The sequence below is a fragment of the Talpa occidentalis genome, unplaced genomic scaffold (genome assembly GCF_014898055.3).
Source record: "Talpa occidentalis isolate TD23 unplaced genomic scaffold, MPIMG_talOcc4v2.1 talOcc4.12, whole genome shotgun sequence".
Taxonomy (NCBI): Eukaryota; Metazoa; Chordata; class Mammalia; order Eulipotyphla; family Talpidae; genus Talpa; species Talpa occidentalis.
The window spans coordinates 45188248-45204429 of NW_023601212.1; the positions used below are offsets into that span (position 1 = coordinate 45188248).

Consider the following 16182-nt stretch of genomic DNA (forward strand, 5'->3'; position numbering starts at 1 on the left):
ATCAAGCTGTTGGTATATGGAGAAGATCCCAACATCTTCATCTGCCACAATCTTGCCACTATCAAATAATACCAAATTTGGGGGAAACGCATCACTGGGATCCTGTTAGCACCTATTCAGAGGATTTAAAGAGCCACACAGGCTTCCAAATTTGGGTGACTGAAACTCAGTGATTTCTGAAGAACCAAGCATAATAGTGTAGGCCAGATCTTCACACACACTCCCAGGCTTAAACTTTTTGTTTAAGGTTTAAATTTTTTGTTAGAAAAGTAGAAGTAAGTAGAATTAAACACTAAGCATTCTTTGTTCTCCCTTCTCCTTCAAACCCTCCCCTCATGTGATTTATTCTCCATGGGCATTCCTGGGAAACTTGAGAATTTATGGGGTTATACCACTAACAAAATTCTCTATGCCCCTCCACTGCTGATAACACCAGGACAAGGATCTGCTAGTCTTTAGGGATTGGTAACCTAAAGGAATACTCTCTGCCAATGAAGATAAACATGTAACTCATGAGTCTATAGTGCTTGGCAACTCCTTGGATCAGGGCAGATAAAGGCCCTCGTGCTCTTCACAATCCAACCTCCTCACATTCCTTTCTCCCATAAATAATCAACAGAACCTCTGTCAGTTGAAAAGCTAGCTTCCAGCCCTGTTGACTCTCTTGGTGGCCACCTCATATATTATAAACTATTTTGTGAAAAGACATTCTTGTGGTTATAGTTAGCTTTCTATGGGGCAAGAAAAAGACCTATTTGCTCACAATATGTTAATTACTGCCCCCCCAATCACTCCTCAGAGTTCCAGAGTCTATACTCAGTGAAAGTTTTCACCAGTTGTAAATACCTATGACTGTACCTGGAAGAAAATTCTAGCCATGCAGATGTTGTGCTCAGATTGAGAACAGATCCAGGAACAGGGGATTTTAGGTCCATGCTTATTTTCTGCCCCAAGACTGTCACTCAAATGCAACCCCCTAAAAGGCCCATCTGCTCACACTCAAGTCATGAAAAACAAATAAGAACTTGAAGACTAGAACCACAGCACCATCTAAGAAAAACATCAAATGTCAAGAAAAGTAAAACCTTGTGGCTGAATGAGTGAACAAGATAAATGCTCAGAATACATTCTTAGTGACAGAAATTAGAGGTCTAATATACAGTGATTTTTAAATAACTATTATAAAAAATGATATTCACTCTAACATAATGAAACATTAATTAAATAAAAAAGGAAATATCGGAGCAGAAGGAATTATTCACCAAACAAATTTAGGCTATAAAAAAATTTCAGGGCCTCCCTGGTGGCACAAGGGGTTAAGCATAGCACTGTGAAGCTATATGCAGCCTCTGCACCATGAGTTCAATCCCCGGCTGGCCAGGGAGCTACCCACATGGCACAGCAGACCTCTACTGTCTCGCCCACTGCTCCCCTCAGCAGTGTCTTTCAGTCAGTCTGCCTATTCTGTTCCCCGCTCTGTCTCTGGTGAATCATCTCGCCAACACCTCCACACCTCTGGCCTGTACCACAGGTTTTGTACATATAAATAAATAAATCTTTAAAAAATAAAAAAAATTCCAAACAGAAATGTTGTAAGTGAAAACTTAATAGATGAAATTAAAACTTCCATGGAAATTAAAACAACAGGCTAAATATTGAAGAGGGGATAATTACTAAATTTGAAGGTTAAAATCACAGTAATGACCTAGTAAAGGAGAAACAAGAACATACTCAAACAATCTAAACTCAAATGAAGAATATCAAAAAAGAAAAGCACACAAACCAAAAAATGAGTAGGAGGAAAGAATAAAAATCAAAGCGAAATAAAATAAAACAGAAACCAAAAAGATGATTAAAAACTAATGAAACCAATAACAAATAAAATTGATAAGCTAGAGTCACTAAGAAAAAGGAGGGAAAGAAGCCCTAATGAAAGAAATCAGAAATAAAAGAGGCAAAGTGATAATTGATACCACAAAAATACAAAGAATCATAAGCTACTATGAACAAGCATACACAAAAATAGGACAATCTAGAAGAAATTGACAAAACCTTAGAATCATACAAATTTCCAAGACTGAACCAGGATGAGACAGACTCCTCTTCCAGCAGCATCTGATAATTCTTGTAGCACTTGAACAGACCAATCACAAATATAGAACTAGGGCCTCCTCTGGTGGCGCAGCTGTTGAGCGCTGGGCTGCGCAGCTGCCTGCACCTCTGCAGTGCCAGTTTGATCCCTGGCCGCTGGCGAGGGTCCCACATGGCTCGCAGACCTCTCCTGCCGCCCACTGCTCCCCTCAGCAGTGTATTTCATCAGTCTGCCTGTTCTGCCCCTGGCTCTGGCTCTGGTGAATTCTCTCACCCTCCTGCGCTTCTGACTGTACCCAGTGCTTGTATAAATAAATAAATAACTCTTTAAGAAAACAAACAAACAAATATAGAAATAAAAAAAGGAAGCAAAGGTCTCCCTAAAAAAAAAAAGCCAGGACCAGACAGCTTCAAGGTGAATTCTACCAAACTATCAAAGACAATCTAATGCCTATCCTTCTCAAACTCTTCAAAAAATTGAAGAGGGGGTAAAGTTCTCAAAAGCATTTCAGGACACCAACATTGCCCTGATGCAAAAATGAGAAAGTCACTACACACACACATTCACACACACAAAAGAGAAACTGTAGACCAATATATCTGATAAACATCGATGCAAAAATCCGAAACAAATCTTGGGAAATTTATTCCTATAATATATTAAGAGAAGCACATATCATGACCACAGATGCAAGCATATTCAAGCCAATGTCATTCACCACAGCAACAAAAGGCAAGATAAAATAATATTATCATATCAATACTTGCTGATAAAGCATTTGACAATATTCAACATCCATTTGTAATAAAAACTCTCAATATTGGTAACAAAAGAAACACGCCTCAAAATAATAAAGGCCATATATGACAAATCCACAGCAAACATCATAATAAATGATGAAAACATTTCCCCTAAGATCAGAGCAAGGCAAGGATATACACCATCACCACTACTGCTTAACCTAATATTAGGAGTCCCGAGCAATTTGTAAGAAAAGAAGAAAAGGAATACAAACTAGAAAAGAAGATATAAAACTATCACTATTCTCAGAATACATGATATTATACATAGACTACCCAAGACTACCCCAAAAAATTTGCTAGAAAAAATAAATTAATGAAGTGTCAGGATGCAAAATCAATACACAAAAATCTGTTGCATATGCAAACAATAAATTAAAGGAAAGGGAAATTAAGAAAGCAAAATACCAAAAAGAATGAAATACCTGGGAAAAAAGTTAACAAAGGAGGTAAAGGATCTATACAATGAAAACTATAAAACATTAATAGAAATTTTAAAAGGCCAATGGAATGGAAAGATATCAAATGTTCATGGGTTGGTAGACTAAATTGTAAAAATGTCTCTATTACCTAAAGCAATTCACAGATTCAATGCAATATCTATGTGTACCCCAATGGCATTGTTCAAGGAAATAGAACAATTATAACATTTGTATGGAACCACAAAAGAGCTCAATTAACCAAATTAATCTTGAGGGAACAGAATGGAGGTATCACACTCCCTGGATTCAAACCATTCTATAAAGTGACAGTAATATAAGCAGTAATGTATTGAAACAAAACAGAAACATAGAACCAATAGAATAGAATCAAAAGCCCAGAAATAAACCCACACAAATATGGTCAGTGACAAAGGAGTAAAGACCATACAATGGAGAAAGGAAAGCCTCTTCCACAAATGGTAATGGGAAACTTGGACAGCCACGTGCAAAAAAAAGAAAGAAATTAGATCCTTACTTAACTCCCTCACAAAAATTAACTCAAACTTAATTAAAGACTTGTATATAACATCTGAAACCACAAAATACACAGAAAAAAACATAGACAATACACTCCTGGACATTAACCTCAGAGATGTATTTAGGGAAAGGAAATAAAGGAATGGCAAAGGAAATAAAAACAATAAAAGGGACTTATTAAAAAAATCTTTGTACAGTGAAAGAAACCACTCATTGTAATACTATCAATATCCCAACAGAATTCTCAATTTTTTTTCAGAATTGGAAATTTTCATCTTAATAGTCACATCACATTTCAAGGAGCCTACTCTTAAATGAAAAACTTTATTGGAGAACTCGGTTTCTGATTTCAAACTTACTACCATATTACAGTAAGTAAAATAGTGTGATAGTAGCATAAGGACAGATTATACAGATAAACAAATTAAATCTAAAGTCAAAATATAAACCCTTACATTTATGATCAATTGATTTTCAACAAGGGATGTCAAGAACTTTCAATAGGGGAAAGTTTGTTCTCTTCAACATGTGGTATTGTGGCTCTGGATATCCATATATGAGAAGAAAACTGGACCTCTGTCTTGTACAATACACAAAATTAACTCTATTGGGACACAGATCTAAATTTAAAAGCTAAAATTAGGATACTAGGGAAAACACACATTAAATCTTTATGACCTTGGATTTGACAGTAGATTCTTAGATATGATACCAAATGAACAAGCACCTAGTTGAAAAATAGATAAAATTGACTTCATCCAAATTTAAAACCTCTGTTCAATGGAATGGGGAAAGATAACTGAAAATGATTCATCTCATAAGGTTCATTATCAGAACATACAAAGGACACTTACAACTCTGTGATCCAAAGTCAAATAACCAATCTTTTCTTAAACAGGCAAGAGATTTAAATAGACATTTCTCCAAACAAGATACACAAACATCCTACAATCACATGGAAAGAGATTGAGCATCACTAGCATTCGGGAAATGCAAATCAAGACCCCAGTGAGATACTGCTTTACAAAAAATAAAATAAGGTGGAAATAAAAAGTGTTGCTGAAGGTATGCAGATTGGAGGTTTTGTACATTGCAGGTGGAAATGTAAAATGCTACAGACATTCGGAAAAATTCTTTCATGTTTCCTCAAAAAGTTGAACATGGAATTACCATATCACTCAGCAATTCCACTTCTAAATGTATATGTAAAATAATGAAAACAGTTAATCAAACAAAAATTTATAGGCCAACATTTACAGTAACACTATTCAAAATAGTCAAAAGGTAGCAACACCCAAATGTCCACCAGTCCATGAGAATATAAACAAAATGAAGTGTATCCATATACAATGAAATATTACTCAACCATAGAGAGGAACTAAATAATGATACATGTTACAACATGGAGAAGACTCAAGTCATGCCAGATGAAATAGTTGCATTATTAAGTCATATAAGATCTTATTTATATGAGTAGTTCAGACTGGACAAATCCATAGAGACAAACAAACTAGAGTTGCCACGGCTTGGGGGACGGAAGGAGCAGTGAGAGACTGCTTAGTTAGTGCAATGTCCACTTCTGAGCTGATGGAATAATTTTAGGAATAGAGGTGATGGTTGTACAACTCTGTGACTGTACTCAATGCCCTTGAATTATATACTTTGCTTAAAATGGTGAAGTTTATGCTATAACTTGCCTCAATAAAACAAATCATACTTAATGTAAAATAATATAAATTTACATTTTTATAATTTAACAGTGTTGTCTTTGAAGCTTCTTCTACTTTATCTTAAATTTCTCTTTAAAATTACTTCTTGTGCTGATAACATATTAAAATATATATATATACACACACACACTTTACAGTATTGGTCATTTCTCCTTCACCTTTTATTTTAGTTTATGAGATTAAACACTGAGATGCAAATGCGCTCACTCAGCTTCACAGGGACTAGAAGAGGAATGAGGCCAGGAGTGGGCAGAGCAGGCCTTGGGTGCTTACCTGTGCCTGCAGGTGAACTGAACGTCAGTGATCCATTGGGCAGGGCCTTGCCCAGGCCTGTCAGCGCATGTTCCAGGCCAGCAAGCAAGTTAGTGGCCACACAGTGCTGCTCTGAGTAGGGCAGGGTCTCCAAGTCCCCTGGGTTGTCCAGCAGATTATCCACCAATTGTGTGATGTCCTAGGGGGATGCAGACACAGAGCCAGTAGGTCATGAGGCAGGAAAGAACAGACTCTAGAGACCATCTAAGTGGGGGTGAAGATGGCAGAGGTTGGGTCTTTGGCCCTGGATCCACTCAGAAGTCAACGCTACTCTGAATGCAAGGATCATATAACTCGAAGTCCAGAAACAGCCAGAGGAGCTGCCATTAGTCAATATATGTGGGAATCTGACGGTGAGAACAAATTACTACCTACAATACCCTCCACCCTGGGCCTTTAGAGAGGGTACCATTGTGTTGGGCTCAGCCTTTTCCCACACCAGTTTCTCCAGGTGTCTGGGATACTCCACCTTGCCTCCACCTGGGTACTGCACTTACCCGGATGGTTTTCTGGGCTGACATGACATTTCTGCCCAGATCCTGGAGTCTTTCAAAGAAGTGGGAGAGACTCTGAGGAGGGGAAGATCAGAGAGCATCACCCGTGGGTGCAGAAGCATGGGGCAAAACAGGTAGTCACAGTATGCTGTGCCCAAGCATTCCCGCCTCCTGAACTCTGCTGGGGCCACGCACCTGGCTCTTGATTGAAGGGGGCGGGGGTGTCCAGGTGGGGAAGGACATCTCTGCAGGGGACAGAACAGTGCTTCTTTAGGTATGTGAGTTGGGGATTTGGGGTGGGGTCCGGGGTCAAATCGAAATAGATCCCTTCATAGACAGTGGTTTTTTTGGTTATTCTGGAATCCCAGTTTGGACACCCAGCCCTGGGGGCAGCGGCACTTGTATGAGCCCAGAGTATTGATGCTGTGGGTGGAGATGTGACACGGGTGCCGCCTGGAGCTGACTCCTCCACCTCTGGAGACAAGAAGGGGGTCAGGCCCTTCTCCTGTCTGTGCATCACTCCCTTCAGAGTGGAAGTGCCGCCTGAACCCCCAACCCTCCCACCCACCCTATTTGGCTGGAAATGAGCCACTTGGTGACCACACATCCCTGAGCCGTAGACTCAGAACCAAGGGCTTGTGCAGAGGGGACAGTCAGCACAGGAGCCCCTTGTGGATGGTGAAAATGTTGACTCCAGGTGTTTGGGAGTCAGGTGGGGAAGATCTCCGCTAGGGACAGACAGTAGATCTTTAGGTGTAAGACTCCCTGGAGGGAGAGGGAGGTCTGGGTCAGGTGGGACCAGGTACCTTCACAGACAGTGGTTTTCTGGTTATTGGAGAATCCAGGTTTGGGCGCCCAGCCCTGGGGGCAGCGGCACTTGTATGACCCCAGAGTATTGACGCAGTGGGTGGAGGTGTGACACGGGTGCTGCCCGGAGCTGCACTCATCCACATCTGGAGACAAGAAGGGAGTCAGGCCCCTCCCCTGTCTGTGCCCCTCTCATTTCTTCCAGGCTAAATGTCCCCCACTCCCACTGACTGTAGGTGATGCCACCTGGTTCCCACACATCCCTGAATGGAGGCCTGGGGCTCATGGGAATGGGGCCGAGGCCCGCATGCCGGACCTGAGCCCCGTGCAGATGTGCTGGTTGTGAGAATACTGAAATATCTTCCTCTCAGTTAAAAATCAGCTGCCTGGGCCCTGGGGGATCCTTCCCCTTGGTTTCTTCCTCAGAGCCCCCAGATGTTTCCACATTTATTTTCTAAAGCCTTTCACACTGTTTGATGTGTGATCAGGTATGGACCATGGTCAGGCACAGACTGAGATCAGGTGTGGGCTGTGGTCCCGGGAAGGGGGACCTTGGCTCTGCACCTTCACAGACAGTGTTGTTTGGGCCATTGGGGGACCCAGGGACTGGCTTCCAGCCAGGGCGGCAGCGGCACTCATAGCCTCCCACGAAGTTCAGGCAGTGGGTGGTCTGGTGGCAGGTGTTCAGACCCCCGGAACATTCATTCACATGTGGGGACAAAGTCAGAAGGTCAGCCTCCCTCCAATCAGGCCATCATCCTTTCTGCCCCTCAGATTCCTCAGCATTCCCACTCAGGAGCTTCCCCACCCACACGCTCTCTCTCAGCCACTTGGCTGTCAGGGTACAGCCTTGTGATGGCATCTTCACCGTAAAACTCCATGAGCTCAGCGCGTCCCTGAAGGGGTCAGAGCAGTACAGTGGGCACTGTGTGGTCCAGAGAAGCTGAGCTTCCCCTGTGGTGCAGGGCGGGGCTGGGGGTGTGGTTGGCTGAACCTGTGAGGATCTTCCAACCAGGGAGGTTGTGGCACTGAGGCTGCTCCACGTGAACGTGGTGGGTGGGGCTGAGTCACCACTGCCAAGCAGAGCTGCCTCCCCCTTATTAGGACAAGACCAGAGTCAGCCCTGCCCAACCTGGGCCCCAATCCTGCCTGCACCGAGGACATACCTGCCCTGAGAGTGCTGCCATGTCCCCTCTGCCAAAGCTGGGACGGGCTCAGCAGGGACAGTGTCCCGGTTGAAGCAGAAAACTGAGGCCAAGAGGGAAACTTGGCCTCATGGGAGGTGGACTTCCTGCTCAAGGCTTTTAAATGCTTCCTCCTTAGCCCTAGAGAGGTTCCCCATTTCTGAGCCAGAAGTGATCCCTCCTCCAAATGTGCTCAGATGTGACAGATGAGAAAGGGGCACGGCCAGGGGGTGCTCACAGGGACAGACAGTTCCATAAAGGGAACTCAGGTCCATCAGGCTCTGCCCCTCCCTGCTGTGGGGGGGAGCAATCCAGGAAGGCGTGTCCTTGGGCAGCACTCCGGCAAGCCCTTGACACTGCGGGAACCTGAGCATCTTCTCCCTCCTCCTCTGTGGCAGGACCTCTCAGCTCTTCCCCAGCTCCAGGGCAGCCTCGCGGCATCCTCCAGGGCCTCTACCTGTGCACAGCTTTGGGTCCCTCGGGTTGAGCTCAAAGCCGGGCTAGCACTTGCAGGTGTAGCTGCCCTGAGTGTTGACGCAGATGCTGCGACTTTTACATATTTGGGGCTTCTGCTTACATTCTTCCACATCTGTAAGGGGAAGGAAAAGGAAATAGGTGCCTACAGCTGTGGGCAGATTTCAGGGCTGGGGGTCAGTCACGTTTCTTGGAAAAGAAGCATGCAGTAGGCTCTCTGTCTTCTCCTCCGTGGTGGGTGCCTTTTCTTACTCAAGTGGAGCCATTCTGTAGGTGAAGGTGGTGACCTAGATGCTTTGTTGTCCGGGTGTGTCCAGAAGCAGCCTGAGGCCTCCCTGCCTGCCAGCCCCTCTGCCTCCCAGGGCGGCTCCCAGCTGGAGCAGGGACATCGCAGCCACCTGTGTCCCAGCCTAGGGTTTTGGACAGGGACCAGGTGGCCCTTCCTGGGAAGTGAGTAGAGGGGAAATGCTGCCTTCCAATCAGGATCATCTTAGAAGTCAGTGATGGACTTTGTCTTCCTTTCCCAGGATGATGCTCACTGTGTTCTCCTTGGAATTCAGGTGACTATGGCAAGACAGTGCTCCTCCATATTCTCTGAGACTCTGCTCCATGGAGATGGACAGTAATAGACACTTGGGCCAGGACCCTCAATGGGCCTGCAGGAAAGGGTAGGGAGAATGAAGAAGATTCCAGAGAGAGCAGAGCCACCCAGACAGTGGGTGTCAGGCTGGGATGGACAGTGGGGGTGACATCCAGCCCAGCAGCCTTGGGTGACAAAGGTGCTTTTTGTGATCCTCACAAAAACTTTCCCTGGACTGGCAAGAAATGGTGAGAACATGCATTTGAGCAAGGCCAATAGAGGGTGAGGACTAAGGGCTAGAGGGCAGCAGGTACTGATGGATACTAGGTGACAGGCGTTCTGGGGGTTCATTCTCCCTCTATATTCCCAAGTGGTCTGGTTTAATGTGAGCCTGGCTGGCCTCCATGAGAGAGTTGGGCATGTAAAAGTGATCCTGATGATGCCCTCTCTTGCCAGTGGAAAGATGGGGCCTCTTCCCTCCAACTCTCACAGAGTGTGGGAGAGGGCCTCAGCACCCTGCCTGCAATCAACACAACATCCTCCTGGTCATCCAAGTTTCCCACAGACTCGTTAATTGAAATTATTGGGAGGTGGAGGGAAGGATCATGGCAGAAACTTGGTGGAGAAATTAGACAGTTGAGCAGCCAAGGAGTCAGGTCAGTGTGCCAGGAGATATTGTCTCCAGATGTGGCCTGCTGCTGTGTAATCTCCCCCTTCCACATTTCTGGGAAGAGTTCCTTGTCTCATCATCCAGGGGCTCCTGGTGTGGCCGAGCCCATAAAGGTGAAGGTAGGATCAGGTCTCATCTCAGCAGTCACAGACAATGACAAAGAAGACATTGCACTGGGAAAATGTCATAACCTCGTTAAGTCTCTTGAATGCCACCCCACTGTTTTCTATTTATAAAATAAGATGCCAGGTTGGCAAGGGGCATGCTCCAAACTTGTGAAGTAGCACTCTGATGAGGGTTCTGAAACTGGGGGTTCAGAGTGGTGTGGGGACCAAGTTGTTGCCCAGAATAGCCTCTGGATCAGGTGCCTTCTGGTGTGTGAGGAAAGTGGGGTGCGCATCTTCAAATCTCATGGAGGAGATAGAAGACTCAGGGTCACTCCTACCTTGACATGTGTTCTCACTCTCATTCCTGAATGTTGTTCCCCCAGACACAAGCTCATATCCTGGGATGCACGTGCAGTGGTAGCTCCCATTAGTGTTCTGGCAGTCTGCAAATCTCCCACAGGACACTGTCAGGGGTGGCCCACACTCGTTGATGTCTAGAACACAACAGACCAAAGGGTCACTACCCATGAGTTTCTACAGCATAGATCCCAAATCCAGTCTGACCTCCCATGAGGACTGGACTGACTCAGCTTCCAGGTAGCCTCCCAGTTGGGCTTGGCTGGAGCAGCTGGTCTAGAAAATCTGCTGCTGGCTCTACTCATCTCTGCTCTCTGGAGGGGCTTTGGGAGGGGCCTCAGACACTCTGCTGGGGGCTGAAAGGAGGCCTGCACCCCCCTCCAGGCCTGTGGGGTAAACAGAGGCCCTGACTCAGGCTCCAGACTCCTCCCCTGGGGAGCAGTTTGCTCATCAGGAATCTGGGCGCTAGTTCCATCAAGGGAACAGGGACACTGAAGGCCACCCTTAAAGCTCAGTCAGTGGAGGGAGTCACAAGCGGGGCTGCCAGGGTCATTCACACCACTGATGCCGAGGACGGAACCAGGTCATCAGGATCCTCCACACTGCTATCTTCTACCTCCCCCTACTAGCAGTGATCCCAGCACACCTACACTTATCAGCAACTCTCCCACCCCCCAGTGTCAGGCTTTTCAAGGTACATGAGATGTCTCTGGGAAAGTCTTGTTATCTTAACTCCCGGCAGAAGTCACCCCTTATCAGAATCCATCACAGATGTGAAATGAGAAAATAGCTCATTGAACCTTCTCCAATTGCGTACTGGGATGAATTTGACAACAGAGCCTGCCACTGAACAGGCCCACTTTGAGTAGCTTTGGGACCTACAGAACAGGGACTGGACCCGTTGACTAAAAACAACAACTTAATGAGGACCATAGACACCTGAATCAAAACACAGGGACAGAAACTTTGGTCCCATACATTTCAGTCAGGGGACAAAAGATCTTAGAACCCGAAAGGACTCAGAGGCAAATGGTCTCCCCCAAATCAGAGTTCTCTTCTCTGACCTGCAGATATCCTATCTAAGTCCAGGCTACAGGTGTCAGCACCAGGGCAGGACAGAATGTGGGAGGGATCCACACCTAAGGGATCACCTGGGCAATGGACTTCCCTCCTCCCTTCTCACTTGATGGAAAAGGCTGAAGACCTGTCTTTGAGGTTGTCAGGATGAGGTGGAGTTTAGTGGGGTTAGGATGGAAAATGAGGCATGTGGGGAAGACATGAGAATGGGGAATTCCTCAACCAGCAGGTGTTTCCCAGGAAGAAGCTGGGATGTGCTTACATTAATTAGCTGAGAGACCTCTTGTCCACATTCGCCAACACAAGTGAGCCACACACACATACACGCACCCACAAAGGAACCTCTGGAAAACCCCCTGGACATAGGTGAATTGGGATGTAGTCACAATATCTAATTTTTTCCCTGAAAATTCTACATTCCCCCCAAATATGAAATAACAAATGGGTGGTTAGAAGATAAAGACAATATAAAAAATAAAACTAGAAAATCACATGCAGATATCATATAAAAGCTGCTGGAAATTTTGTCAGGGTTCTTCTTTTCCTTAAGGGAAAAAAGTTGACTTTAGATCTTTCCAATTTTTTTTTAATCAGCTGTCTTGCAGTTCTTTCCCATATGTCTAACATACAGCTCTGTGAGTAAAGCAAAACACATATTTCCTCATGAAGTCATTTCCAATATGCAGCTCTACAATAAATATTTTTTTTATCTTTCCCATTATATTAGGAACATTTTTCTTTACCAATAAATATGCAGCTAGACTATTTTGAGTTGTGAAGAGTATTTCTTTGTGTAAAAACAATGTAATTGTCCTTTCCCTGTTTTTTTAATTGTGGTTAAATGCATGTTACAGAGCTTACCATTCTACTGATTTTTAAATAGTATAATTTTCTTTTGTGATCATGTGTTGTTGAAAAATAAATCTCCTTTGTCTTAGACTCAGATCTAGGTTCTATCACCTAAATATCTATGTGACTGAAAAAGTCACTCAAACTCCTTGATCCCAATTAGATCACCTCAGAAACGATGTTCACCCCCTTGCCTCGTGGGGCTGCTGCGAGGAGTGAGATGGGAAACCATGATTGAGAGTAGGCAGGACTTCTCTGTGAACTTGGGCTAGATGAGAGTCTAAGCTTCCAGGCTAGTGTGTTTCTTTCCCCCTGTTGCCTCAATTATTTCTCCCTTTCTTTGTACTATGAAAATAATGAGAACAATAGCAGTAACAAAGATAATAGTATAGTTCACTATACTAGTCTTTGCCTGTTCTTTACACAGGTGAATTTTATTTTTTAATTAATTAATTAATTGATATATTTTTTTTTACAACGTTGTTCATTTTTGTACAATGTATGCTCTCTCCCCTCAGGTGTAGTTCCTATAAAATTCCACCACCAATTCACTTGTAAACAATCACCATTGTGCTCTCCCCTTGTGCTCTTCCCTTCCTTGTTTTGATCCCTCTCTCTCCCCCTCCTCTGCAGAATGTCTCTGATTTTAGTTGTTTGTTAACTTTGGTGATTTTTTTTTCCTGATCCTTTATTTTGTTCCCCTATATTCCTCCTATAATTAAATCATCTGATATTTTTCTTTTTCCTTCTGGTTTATTGCACTAACATGATCTCTTCCAGCTCCATCCATGTTGCTGCGACTGGCATGAATTTATCTTTTCTGATTGTTGAGTAATATTCCAGTGTATGTATATATGCCACATCTTCTTGATCCAGTCATCTATTTTTGGACATTTGGGTTACACAGGTGAATTTTAAATCTCATTCCATCCATGAGGATCCACACACACAATGTACAGACATCAAAATTAGAAAGAGAGAAGAGAAATAATTACCTAAATATCAGAGAGCCTGTCAGTGACAGATTAGACTGGGAACCTACATAGCACCAATGGGTAAGCTCTGATCACTCTGACCACTGGTCATGAACCTGACTGCCCATTTTCCTCTAATATCGCTGACCTGTCCCCTGTCTTCTATCCTTGACAACATGCTTCTATCTGGCTATCAGGGCTGAGGCTCAGGAGACTACAAAATAATCCCCACAATCACCATGTGCCCTTCCAGTTTCCCCAAATCTCCTTACCATCACACAGCTCTTAGGGGTTCAGAGAGGATAGGGAGATCAAAGGTGTCCTCTGACATCTAAGCAAGAGGGGTGAGGAGCTCAGGGTGTGGCCAAGGTCTCCCACCCATAGCAGGCCCTGCTGCCATGATGGGTAGAGGTGTTCCTGGGACAGTGGGATGGAATGCTGAGGGAGGGGCGAGACACAGACAGCCCAGCTGTGCCCGTCACAGAGCTAGGGCTCCAGGTGTCAGGCTCTGGTCCCCACCAGCAGGCTGCTCTCCCTTGTCACCCACCCTGAAGAGCATGGGGGTCCTTTTCCCACCTCAATCTTGCTCCATGTCTCTGAGCAGTGGCCAGGGCCCTCTTCTCTCAGCCCCCATTTGTTCTCACACAACACATCTTCAGTAACCACCAGCACTACCTGCAACAGGTAGTGAGCTCCCCCAGCCCAGGCACACTGAGGGGGACTCACAACCACCATGTTTGGTTGTGCCACTTGCTCACTGCACAAAGGCATCTGGCAAGAGGTAAGTAAAGGCTGAAAACCAGCCCTCTCTCCATTCCCCAAACACAGTGTTCACCTGGAGGTGATGACAAGCCTTTTAGCAGTTCCAATGAACACTGTGTCCTGTGACCAGGCCACATGGATGTGCACAACACTCTCCCACAGGCCTCTGAGGACCAGCAGCACCCAGGTGGGGAGCCCTTCCACTGTACCTCATGCAGGTGCTTCACCCTCTTGCTCTCTGTGTTCTGCATTAACCTCTCTTGGGGAAGTCATGGCTCCTACACACCACTGCTAGTCCTGTGTGTCCCTGTGGATGCCTAAAGCCCCCACCCCTGCCTGCCTGCTCTCCTGGAAAAGGGGCCACGCCTGTTGGTGTCTGGAAGCCCAGCTCCTCCTGGGCCCAAAGTCATCAGACACAGCCATGGCAAGGGGTGAAGCTGGGGGGTGGGGGTGAGGGGTCACACTGGAGCAGCATGGCCCCCAACGATGCCCATTTTGGAGAGGGTGTAATGATAATTTAATCTAAAATACCAACAACCATCATTGTTTTGTGCTTTGTAATTTTACATACTCTCCAGCAATTCTGAAATAAGGACCATTGTCACCTCTCTTTTGCAAATGGGTAAAACAAGGCACAGATTGGCAAAAGTAGTGTGAAAGTCATAAGTTAACAAAAGGCAAAATCTACTTTTGTTTTCATTTGTAAAAGGGATTCTTTAAAAAGAAAAAAGAAAAAACATAAAATCATCACACTGTAATCACAGGCTGTACCCTAAACATTGAGGAGGTGGAAGAGTCAGGGTCACTCTTACCGTGGCACGTGTTCTCACTCTCATTTCTGAATGTTGTTCCCCCAGACACAAGCTCATATCCTGGGATGCACGTGCAGTGGTAGCCCCCATCAGTATTCTGGCAGTCTGCAAATCTCCCACAGGACACTGTCAGGGGTGGCCCACACTCGTTGATGTCTGGAACACAGCAGGCCAAAGTGTCACCTCCTAGAGATGTGGGTCTCCACAGGGCAGAGATCTCCATCCCCTATCTGATGCACCAGCATTAAGCCTGATGCTTAATCAGAAGACAGTTAGATTCCGCCCCACAGGCACTGGATCAGGCATCACAATCCCTGTGTACCCCTCCAGCACTCCTCAAGTCTCCGTACCATCACAGCTCTCCGACGGGTTGGTGATGATCTCTCCAGACAAAGAACTGAATCCCGGAAGGCAACGACAGGCAGTGGCACTGACACATGTGGAGTTCGGAGGGCACCACGGAGCACAGGCTGCAGCTGCAGAGGCTGTGGGGACAGACACTATGATCAGAAGGTCCAAAGACTGTAGGAACTAGATCCCCGCTTGGGATCCAAGTGTAGAAGAGGGGAGAGAAGAAAAGGTTAACTGTCACCCAAAAAGAAAGAGCTCAGAAAATTGGACATTTAAAGATGAACAAACTGCTTCTCTTATCTCCAGAGGTCTATCTTGGAGACATGCAGATAAGCCTGCTTTCCCTACTTTGTTGTGAGAGGACCCAGATTCCTGGATGCACTCCTCAGCTTATGTCACTAATGGGACTGGCTGGGCAGACTCACCGCTAGAGTTCAGAACTGAAGACAACATCAGGAGCACCGACAGCCCTAGGGCAGGAAGACAGAGAAATGGCGAAGAGATGAGCATACAGCTCCAATTTCAACCCTTGTTCTTCTTATCACCTCCTCATGATAAGGGGCCTCTGGCCCTGCAACCCATGGCTCCCCACTGCATCCCAAAGGCTCCTGCACTGAAGGCAAAATTGAGGACTTAATCTTCCCCTCCATCTCCTGGGACTCACCAAGGAATCAGTTACCAATAGACATAGCCATGGTGGAACATGAAGTGTGGGGACAGAACTTATACAGGCAGTTGATGACAGGGACACATCTTAGAATCTCTAGCCTCTCCCAATAGGGGTGGTGAAA

General features: G+C 45.3%; 1 protein-coding gene across 1 annotated transcript in view; it reads right to left on the reverse strand.

Moving 5' to 3' along the window:
• Nucleotides 1–16182, reverse strand: part of LOC119241066 (adhesion G protein-coupled receptor E2-like) — a 91557-nt gene that overhangs the window by 39161 nt on the left and 36214 nt on the right. The window contains 9 exon segments of the mRNA XM_054693334.1: nucleotides 5855–6032; nucleotides 6391–6462; nucleotides 6583–6632; nucleotides 7194–7340; nucleotides 7759–7905; nucleotides 8836–8967; nucleotides 10548–10703; nucleotides 15391–15525; nucleotides 15817–15861. Of these exon segments, the coding sequence (XP_054549309.1) occupies nucleotides 5855–6032; nucleotides 6391–6462; nucleotides 6583–6632; nucleotides 7194–7340; nucleotides 7759–7905; nucleotides 8836–8967; nucleotides 10548–10703; nucleotides 15391–15525; nucleotides 15817–15844 (1045 nt within the window). The 5' untranslated portion in view covers nucleotides 15845–15861.